Source organism: Symphalangus syndactylus, chromosome 4 (genome assembly GCF_028878055.3).
Source record: "Symphalangus syndactylus isolate Jambi chromosome 4, NHGRI_mSymSyn1-v2.1_pri, whole genome shotgun sequence".
NCBI lineage: Eukaryota > Metazoa > Chordata > Mammalia > Primates > Hylobatidae > Symphalangus > Symphalangus syndactylus.
The window spans coordinates 157806085-157816353 of NC_072426.2; the positions used below are offsets into that span (position 1 = coordinate 157806085).

A 10269-nucleotide genomic window follows, 5' to 3' on the forward strand; every position below is an offset into this window, starting at 1 on the left:
AAAATATTTTTCCTCAGCTTTCCCACAACACAAAATACTTCTGTGCCCAGATGTGTGAGGTTTCTCCACGGACCAAGCAATTCTACAGCAGCCAATAGCAGCTGAGTGTCCTCTAATTCAATTCTGACGTCATCCACCTGGAAACAGTGTCAGATCCCACAGGTCAAGGACTCAGTCCCCAAGACTGTCCCCCACACCCCCACTTCTGATGATAATCAGAAGCCACAGATTGTTTCGCCCGTGCTTCTGACTGACCTCCTACCAGCTGGGGTTTGCACACCCTCTCGCTGGACTCAATTAATTTGCTAGAGTGGCTCACAGGACTCAGGGAAACATCTATATTAACAGATTCATTATAAAGAATATTACAAAGGATACAGGTGAAGATATGCATAGGGTGAGGTATGAGGAAATTGGAAGGCAGCTTCCACACCCTCCCTGGGCACCACCTTACAGGAACCTCCATGTGTTCAGCTATCCAGAAGTTCCTCAAACCCTTTTGGGTTTTTATGGAAGCTTCATTACATAGATACAATTAATTCACCGTTAGCCATTGGTGATCAACTTAACCTCAGCCTCTCTCTCCTCCCGGGAGGTTGGGGGTGGGGCTGAAAGTCCCAACTCTCTAATCCTGCCTTGGTCTTTCTTGTGACCAGCCCCTATACTGAAGCCACCTGGGTGCTGCCAGCCTTCAGTCAACTCATTAGCATACAAAAAGACAGCACTTTGGAGGTTCTAAGGGTTTTAGCTGTATGCCAAGAGACCATGGAAGACCAAATATATATTTTACATGATCATGTAGGTATTCCTTGTTTGTCTCACCAACCATCTGACAGGTTCCTCAAAGGCCTGAGATGAGTCTTTTCGCTCTGTAGTCCCAGCACCTAGCACAATGCCTGGCAAACAAATTGTAAGCACTCTATAAACGTTGAATGGAAACTGTAGATACCCCAGGGACTGTCTGTATGTTTAGGGCTAAACCTGCTAACACAGCTGCCACAGTAACACAGGACATCTCTCTCTAGATGGCTTAGCATGGTGGCTCAGAGCACAGAGTCTACAGTAAGGCTCTTGAGTTCAAATCCCGACCCTGCCATTTCATAATACGCTGTGACCCTGGTCAGGTTACTTCAGTTTTCCCTCAGTGAATTGAGGATATCTCCTAAGGTTGATAAGAGGATTACATGAGTTAATGTTTAGGATCCCGCTTAGCATAGAGGCTGGCACAAAGCTGAGGCTATATCAAGTGTTGATAAGTAAATAGAACAGTTTTCTTAGCCTTACTGACATCTTTAATGGTATCAAACTGTGGGGGATATTTAGAAAAATTTACATGGTTCTATAGTACTTTAACTTGTTAGACATCTTTCCTGCTGTTATCTGTTTAAAAATTCTCATATCACTTCTACTTTGAAGGAAGACTATTAAATGAATTTATGGGAGGCCACTGCTTTGGAGTGAGCTCCTGCACTAGGCCCACCAGACCAGACCAGACCAAACCAGAATGGAGTTCCTCATGCTAGGTGCCACATAATCAAACTGAACTTTGAATGGGCCAGTTTTCAAAAAAACAGGAGACACAGGAACCAATCAGAAGGGGCCTAGTTTACCTGAGCCAGCATGACAAAAAATTCCCTCTGTTTTAACTCTATAAGGAAAGTAACTTTGAAATGACCAATCCACTGTTTGTTCCTTGTTTCAGCTCCTTTTTGCCTATAAAGCTGTAAATGAAAGGTATCTGAGGCAGGTCGCAGTCAATTTAGAAAGTTTATTTTGCCAAGGTTTAGGATGTGTCTGTGGCACAACCTCAGGAGGTCCTGACAACACGTGCTAAAGTGGGTGGGGCACAGCTTGGTTTTATACTTTGGGGAGATATGAGACATCAATCAATACATGTAAGATGTACATTGGTTTGGTCTGGAAAGCTGTGACAACTCCAAGTGGGGGTTTTCAGGTCGCAGGTAGATTTAAAGATTTTCTGATTGGGGATTGGTTGAAAGAGTTATTAAATAGAAAGGATGTCTGGGTTACAATAAGGGGTTGTGGAAACCAAGGTTTTATCAGACAGATGAAGCCTCCAGAGGACATGCTTCAGAGAGAATAGATTGTAAATGTTTCTTATCAGACTTAAAGAGTCTGTTCTATCTGTAACTCCAAAAGGGAGGAAGGTATAATGAAGCATATCTGTTTCCCTCTTCCCATCGTGGCCTGAATTAGTTTTTCAGGTTAACTTTGTAATGCCCTTGCCAAGAGAAGGGGCCTGTTCAGATAGTGGGAGGCTCAGAATTTTATTTTTGGTTTACAAAGCCAATCTCTTCTGCTCAGCCCATCGGAGCACCTGTCTATTTTTACAGAGATGTTATCTAATTCATGAATTGCTAATTAAGCCAATTAGATCTTTAAACTAAATTTGTTGTAATTTCGTCTTTTGACAATATTATTGTTTCTATTTTGGGGAAGCAGAAACTGGAGTTCAGATTGGGCAAGTGGCAGCTAGATAGAGGATCCCAAGCTGTTATTAGCCAAACTACACAAAACACAATGGAGAAAAGGTGGATATGGGAGCTGGGGCAGGGAGGGGAGGATTCTGAGTTGAAATGAACTGTGATGGCAGTTTGTGAAAAATATTTTTTCTTTTTTTTTTTTAATTTTTGAGATGGAGTTTCACTCTTGTCACCCAGGCTGGAGTGCAATGGTGTGATATCCACGATCTCTGCTTACTGCAACCTCTGCCTCCTGGGTTCAAGGGATTCTCCTGCCTCAGCCTCCCGAGTAGCTGGGATTATAGGTGCCTGCCACCATGCCCAGCTAATTTTTGTATTTTTTTTTTTTTTTTTTTTTTACTAGAGATAGGGTTTCACCATGTTGGCCAGACTGGTCTCAAACTCCTGACCTCAGGTGATCCACCTGCCTCGGCCTCCCAAAATTCTGGGATTACAAGCGTGAGCCACCATGCTTGGCCTGTGAAAAATATTTCTTAGTCATAGATTGCCTGTGAGTTTCACATGCTGAAAAACGAGGTGCCCAACAAACTCCAAAGAAAGTTCAGATGTCAACTTTGAATTTTCTGGAATTTACTTGATGCAATTTTCAATTATGCCCCTCTCCACAGAGGTTTCATAGTTAGTATCAGTGCCGTGACATGAGGGACATTTACATCAGGGCTTGAACATAAAGTAGATGGGCCTATGGCTCATAGATAAACGTTCACAACAAGCTTCCATCAGTGACTTGGTTGGCGGTGGTGGGATTTAGGAGAAATTTATGAAGAGAATTGTAGGAGAGCAGTCAGGGTGGTAGGAAAAATTATAGGAAAAGGACGCAAACCTTCTCGGAAGGCTGGGAGTTTACATACCTTCCGAAGAAAGTTTGGCTGAAGGCAGCTGAATTATCTTAAGAGCTTAGGTTAGATAACAAGGGGATGTAAAGAAACTGATCTAGATAAGTTAGTTTACTTAGGCTCAGAACCTGGCCTTTAATCATCTATGTGGGACTACTCTCTCCGGGGAGGGCGACCATGTTAATTACCCACAAGTGTGTTGACTCAAAGCCTTTGTCATTAAATCTGTACTAAATAAATGCCTGCAGCACCAACTTGTCAGGGCCACGGCTGCTGACTCCTTACAGCACCCTCCTCAGGGTCTGTGCACGGCCCAGTCCCCTAGCCCACTCTTTCACTGGATACCAGTGTCTTGAGTGCATTCTTTGATCCGTCGTTTGGCCAGCGTCTGTGGGTTGGACCTGGCAAGCATCCATAGAAATCATGTTAATATTTTAGCAGGATAACTTTAGGGACACAAATGTACTAGAGTAGTCCGGAGTCTAGCCCATCTTTCTTTTTCATGAGCTCATTGAATAAACCAAAATGTTATTAGAAAGGGGTCCCAATCCAGACCCCCAAGAGCGGGTTCTTGGATCTCACGCAAGAAAGAATTTAAGGCGACTCCGTCAAGTTAAGTCAAAACAAGTTTATTAAGAAAGTAAAGGGGCCAGGTGCAGTGGCTTATGCCTGTAATCCCAGCACTTTTGGAGGCCAAGGTGGGCAGATCACAAGGTCAGGAGATTGAGACCATCCTGGCTAACACAGTGAAACCCTGTCTGTATTAAAAATACTTTGTTTGGCCTTTGTTACAAGCCAATTTTGTTTGTTTGTTTTTGTTTTTGGCTGGGGGGATCAAACCACTTTATTGAGGGGAATGGGGTGGCAAAGCAGCAAGGATGATGAGATCTGACGTCCTCGGCTGGGAGCTCCTAGGATCTGCAGGCACTGAAAGCTACAAGCAGGTTTTTTAAAGGCAAAGGGGACAAGCAGTGGGCTGATACAAAGTTGTATGACAGGAAGTCTCATTGGTTTACAGAAATAACATTAATGATTGGCTATACATTGTTAAGCTATAGTGTGTGGGTTATAGTGTCAAGTACATTATTATTAGGTTAATTTATAGCTATTATGGCAACAGCAAGAAGTCTCAGAAGATGAATATATCGCTCAAGAGGGAAGTACAACGTGGTTGCTGGCTCATCTTAATGTCTCTCTGGGCCACATGCAGTGGCTCACGTCTATAATCCCAGCACTTTGGGAGGCTAAGGTGGACGGATCACCTGAGGTCAGGAGTTCGAGACCAGCCTGGCCAACATGGCGAGACCCCATCTCTACTAAAAATACAAAATTTATCCAGGCGTGGTGGCATGCCTGTAATCCCAGCTACTCGGGAGGCTGAGACAGAAGAATCGCTTGCATCCAGGAGGCAGAGGTTGCAGTGAGCCAAGATCGTGCCACTGCACTCCAGCCTGGGTGACAGAGCAAGACTGTCTCAAAAAAAAAGTCTCTCTGGGCCTGATAATTTTAAAGAACTCACCTTCCTTGGATAAAAGCTATTTTCTTTTCTCATTTATAAAGACAAGATTTAAAAACTTTTTTTCAGCCTACCAAGTTGATTAATAAAGTGGCAGGAAGTAAATTAGAAAGAACAAATCTGTCCATTAAAAGCAGATACTTTTTACTTATTTATTTATTTACTTACTTTTTAATTTGAGACAGTCTTGCTCTGAGCCCAGGCTGGCGTGCAGTCAGTTGTGCAATCATAGCTCACTGCAGCCTTCAATTACTGGGCTCAAGGGATCCTCCCACCTCAGCCTCCCAAGCAGCTGGGACTGCAGGCAGCACTTGACTGATTTTTAAAATTTTTTTGTAGAGATAGGGTCTTGCTATGTTGGCCAGGCTGGTCTCAAATTCCTGGACTCAAGCAATCCTCCTGCCTTGGGCTCCCAAAGTGCTGGGATTATAGGTGTGAGTCACTGTGCCCAACAAAAGCAGATTTTAAAATAGTTACATCATTTAATTTTTGTATCAGCCTGGTTTAGGGTAAAGGGATTGTAGGGGCCAAGAGAAAACTTCTCCTTCACCCGCTGAAGGTTCACTGAAAAATCAACTGACAAAAGGCATATTAATAGGAGAAAAGGCATACAAATTTGTTAATATATATGGGAGTCCTACAAAATATAAGAACTCAAAGAAATGGCCAGATGGTTGACCTCTTTATGCCGTCTCGAGGTTATGGGAAGAGTGGGGCCTCAGAGCATGGCTAAAAGCAGGTTGTGGTGGTAAATCAGTTTCTAATGGCAAGACAGGTTATGGGAGGGGGAGAAGAGGAGGCCTGGCCTGCAAAGGTGGTCTTGTTATGTAGATGAAACCTTGCAGGTGGCAACCCTCAGAGAGAATAGATGGGAAATGTTTCTTTCAGCTCTTTAAATATGTCACTCTCAGTTAATCTTTTCTAGATCCAGACAAGGGAGGAACTCTAAGCCTGACTGTATCACTGCTGATTTTCCCTGCAGATGCAAATCTCCCCCACCAGACACCTTTGCAGGGCTGCCCATGCTCACAGGCCCTCTGAGCAGCCATCTCAAAACATGTCAAAGAAGGGTATTTTGGGGTGAAATATTTTGGTTTCTTTCAGGGAGATGAGTTAGACCACAGGTGATGTGCACACGCCAGACAAATCTGGGTTTCTCATTTCAAGGTCTCAAGTTCATCGCAGGGGGCAGGTAGCCATGGGGTGACGGGCAAGAAATGTGGAGGGCAGGTAGGAGCTCAGCAAGGTTTTGGTACTCGCTGCTTCTCTCTCTCACTCCCTGCTGTAACGTAACTAATTCTCGCAGACTTATAAACAATAGAAACTCTCAACAGAAACCACTTGCAAATTTTATTTCTCAGTCCTTTCTGTTTGAACTGCATCAGCAACACTCTGGAGGCAAATGTTCAAAACAGAGACACAGCCGCATTGGCTGGAAACAGGGAACTATTTCTATATGGTGCTTTTGACTATATTATGTTCTGATTATTTGGAAACAAAAAACCTATTTTTAGCTTTTTAGTAGAATAATCAGTTAATTTTGAAAGCCTTAAACATGGGGAAGGACCTTGGAGAACTTAGAGGTCAAAAAATTACATACTATTGTAAACTGAAGTATGATGACATTTATAAATTTGGAAAGGTTGCTATCCGCCCGCCTCAGCCTTCTGAAGTGTTGGGATTACAGGTGTGAGCCACCGCGCCCAGCCACATTATTTTATTACTATGTTCCCACATAGTGAATCTCATTTTAGCATAAAGTCAATGTCCATACAGAAGAGCACACACCCAACATCCTCACTCTGAGTTCCACATCATTTCTATAATGGTCTCTTGCATGCCACTTCATTCTTCTTAGTCCCACCATTTTCATGACCAAATGTGTGCCCCTCCAATTCAACCTGTTTCTTACCACAGCCTCCATCACTGACCTGTTTCCGACCACAGCCTCCATCATTGACCTGTTTGACCACAGCCTCCATCATTGACCTGTTTCCGACCACAGCCTCCATCATTGACCTGTTTGACCACAGCCTCCATCATTGACCTGTTTGACCACAGCCTCCATCACTGACCTGTTTCCGACCACAGCCTCCATCATTGACCTGTTTGACCACAGCCTCCATCATTGACCTGTTTCCGACCACAGCCTCCATCATTGACCTGTTTCCGACCACAGCCTCCATCATTGACCTGTTTCCGACCACAGCCTCCATCATTGACCTGTTTCCGACCACAGCCTCCATCATTGACCTGTTTCTGACCACAGCCTCCATCATTGACCTGTTTCCGACCACAGCCTCCATCATTGACCTGTTTCTGACCACAGCCTCCATCATTGACCTGTTTCTGACCACAGCCTCCATCATTGACCTGTTTCTGACCACAGCCTCCATCATTGACCTGTTTCCGACCACAGCCTCCATCATTGACCTGTTTCTGACCACAGCCTCCATCACTGACCTGTTTCCGACCACAGCCTCCATCATTGACCTGTTTCTGACCACAGCCTCCATCATTTAGTGTTAGTGTTCCACTCCTCCCACAACAGTGGATCTTCACGTCCATCAGGGCCATGGGTCATGGATCACACGTCTTATTCCCTATTAGTCCCTTCTTTTCATTTCTCTGTCTATCTAGCTGAGTCCATGGTTCATCAATTTGGAAAGTCATTTTGCAGTACTCTCAAATCTGTGGCTCCTCTGTCTTTTTAAAATCAATGTGGCCAAAAGCCCAAAGTTGGACAAAGCCAACACATGTGCTATCCATGGCAGTACCCAAGCAACCGAGGGTCATCAGGTAGATTCACACAGCTGCACAGCCTGGAACCACTGCACATTTGTAATCGCTGGTTTCAACTGGGCCCCTACACATGGCCCAGCGACCTTACTAATCTCTGGTCAACTCGCATTCGTGACAATGATTGTTTCAAGCCTGCCTTACTCTTCTAGCCCTCAATTTATCATCTCCCTAACTTTGAACAGAGTTCTTGTCTTCTGCTTCACAGAAAATATAGAAGTTACAGTAAGGGAACTTCCTGCCACAAAACTACAAATGTAGCTTCACACCCGGCCCATTAAAAAAAATAAATAAATAAAGGTTCTTCGCTTCTTCACACCGCACCCCCAGCTAGGCTAGAATTTACTGCTTGGGGTTCTTAGGAACTCTTTACTGTCAGTTACCTTTCCCTCTAGTATTTTCAGTCTTTCTCTTAACTGGATCCCCACCATCAGCATTAAACCTATTCAAATCTCTCTCACTTAAAAACAAAACCCCCAAATCTTTCAACTCACCTTCTCCTCCAGTTCCTTCCCTCTCTCCTGTGTGGAAGCTCCAATGTATCTAACCTGTCTCCTTCACTACCGGGGGAAACCAGCCCCCGATATTTCACGTAGGTTCTTTTCTATTTCTCTAAGTGTCGGCCAGTCTGAGAAGGGAAAGAGTACAAGAGAGAAATTTTAAAGCTGGGTGTCTGGGGGAGACATCACATGTCGGCAGGTTCCGTGATGCCCCCTGAGCCGTAAAATCAGCAAGTGTTTATTAGCAATTTTCAAAGGGGAGGGAGTGTACAAATAAGGTGTGGGTCACAGAGATCACATGCTTCAAGGGCGACGAAAGATCACAAGGCAGAAGGTCAGGGCGGGATCACAAGGTCAGAGCGAAACGGGAATCAGTAATGAACTTCCATGTCCCGCTGTGCTCGCATTGTCATTGATAAACATCTTAACAGGGTTCAAGCGCAGAGAACCAGTCTGACTAGAATTCACCAGGCTGGAATTTCCTAATCCTAGCAAGCCTAGGGGCGCTGCAGGAGGCCAGGGTGTGTTTCATCCCTTATCTGCAACTGCGTAAGGCAGACACCCCCACAGCGGCCATTTTAGAGGCCCCCCACCCGGGAATGCATTCTTCTCCCAGGGCTGTTAATTATTAATATTCCTTATTTTCCTCAACACTTTATATTTTCCAGATTTTCCTCAACACTTTATATTCAGCAATATTTCTCTTATCTGTTTTCGGTAATAAGAGAAATATGGCTCTGTTCCGCCTGGCCCACAGGCAGCCAGACTTTAAGGCTATCTCCTTTGTTCCCTGAAAAATTGCTGTTATCCTATTCCTAAGGTGCTCAGATTTCACACTGTTCAAACACACATGCCCTAAGAACAATCTGTGCAGTTAACGCAATCATCACAGGGTCCTGAGGCAACACACATCCTCAGCTTACGAAGATGATGGGACAAAGAGATCAAAGCAAAGACAGGCATAGGAAATCACAAGAGTATTGACTGGGGAAGTGAGAAATGTCCATGAAATCTTCACAATTTCTGTTCCTCTGTCACGGCCTCAGCAGGTCCCTCCGTTCGGGGTCCCTGACTTCCCATAACACTTCACGGCTGAGTTGCTGCCCTTTTTTAACACCAAAACAACATTGTGATGAAAAGCTTATATATAATTTTGTACACACATAGGTGTATGGATAGGCTGGATTCCAAGAAACGGGACTGCTACTTCAAAGAACAAATAATTTGATAGGTATTGTCAGACTCCCCTCCACAGATAATTTTACCGTATCATACTCCCGTCAATGGGAGAGTATACATTTCTCACATCTTGCCAACAGAATATGTTACCAAACTGGGGTTTTTGCCGGTCTGATAGATGACGGATGATACTTTAATGTGCATTTCTCTTATTATGATGCAGATCAAGCTCTTTATTGAATTTAAGGGACATTTGGGTTTTCTTTTTTCTGTGAACTGTCTGTTCATGTCCTTGGCTTATTTTCCTATTGGGTTGCTGGTCTTTTCCTTTGTATCTGAAACCTCTTTACTTAACAGGGAGACTAGAATAAGCCAGATTATCCTCAACACTTTATAGAACCACCGCTTTCATATGGCCTTAAAGAACTCATTCATGCTACTCTCTACTCCTCAGAAACAGAAGTCCCCTTTTCCTAATTCGGACAATTTTATTTTGTTTCTGATTTAAAAGTAATATATTTTCATTATAGAAATATTGGAAGAAATTTTAAATCACCCACAACCCCACTTTCCTATATTCTTTTTCTAAGCATATGAAGTAAAAAGACAGCAAATTCCTCTGTCAAAATCCCAGCGCCCAGAGGAGGCCATCAGTAAACATCAACAGCTTGTTGTATATTCTCTTAGGTTGTTCTTCCCATTAGACACATTTAAAATTTATCTTGTGGAAAAAGTTTCAAATTCACACATATGGTCACATTTAAGGCCTGAGATCTATGCAAACAAAGTATCTTCTGGCATTGTAGTCATTTTAGGGTCAGGACCTTCTGCGAGGACTTGGGAAGCATAAGCCATCTGTCTGCCCTGTTCAATAACTGCCACCACCTCAAAAAACTAGGCTAGGGTTCTGGTGCTTCCTCTTTGACCCTTCCAAA

The 10269-nt window shown here is 43.7% G+C and overlaps 1 protein-coding gene across 2 annotated transcripts; it reads right to left on the reverse strand.

Moving 5' to 3' along the window:
• Window positions 1–6527: 6527 nt before the first annotated feature.
• LOC134736388 (keratin-associated protein 5-1-like) lies at window positions 6528–10260 on the reverse strand. Of its 2 annotated transcripts, none has more exons than XM_063637761.1 (2): window positions 6990–10260; window positions 6528–6875 (listed from the first exon to the last, which is right to left on the reverse strand). In XM_063637761.1, exons 1-2 carry the CDS (start codon window positions 7431–7433, stop codon window positions 6810–6812), a joined length of 510 nt encoding a protein of 169 aa, XP_063493831.1. In that variant the 5' UTR covers window positions 7434–10260; the 3' UTR covers window positions 6528–6809. The 2 variants fall into 2 exon arrangements, with proteins under 2 accessions (XP_063493831.1, XP_063493832.1); XM_063637762.1 differs by having other exon boundaries at window positions 6528–6931; window positions 6962–10260.
• Window positions 10261–10269: the final 9 nt, after the last annotated feature.

Bases quoted from the DNA above. Each gene is read 5' to 3' on its own strand.
- LOC134736388 (XM_063637761.1), bottom strand. From the start codon at position 7,433: ATGGCCCTGATGGACGTGAAGATCCACTGTTGTGGGAGGAGTGGAACA. The intron at 6,876-6,989 runs GTCAATGATGGA...GTGGTCAAACAG, and splicing joins GAGGCTGTGGTCGGAAACAG to GTCAATGATGGAGGCTGTGG.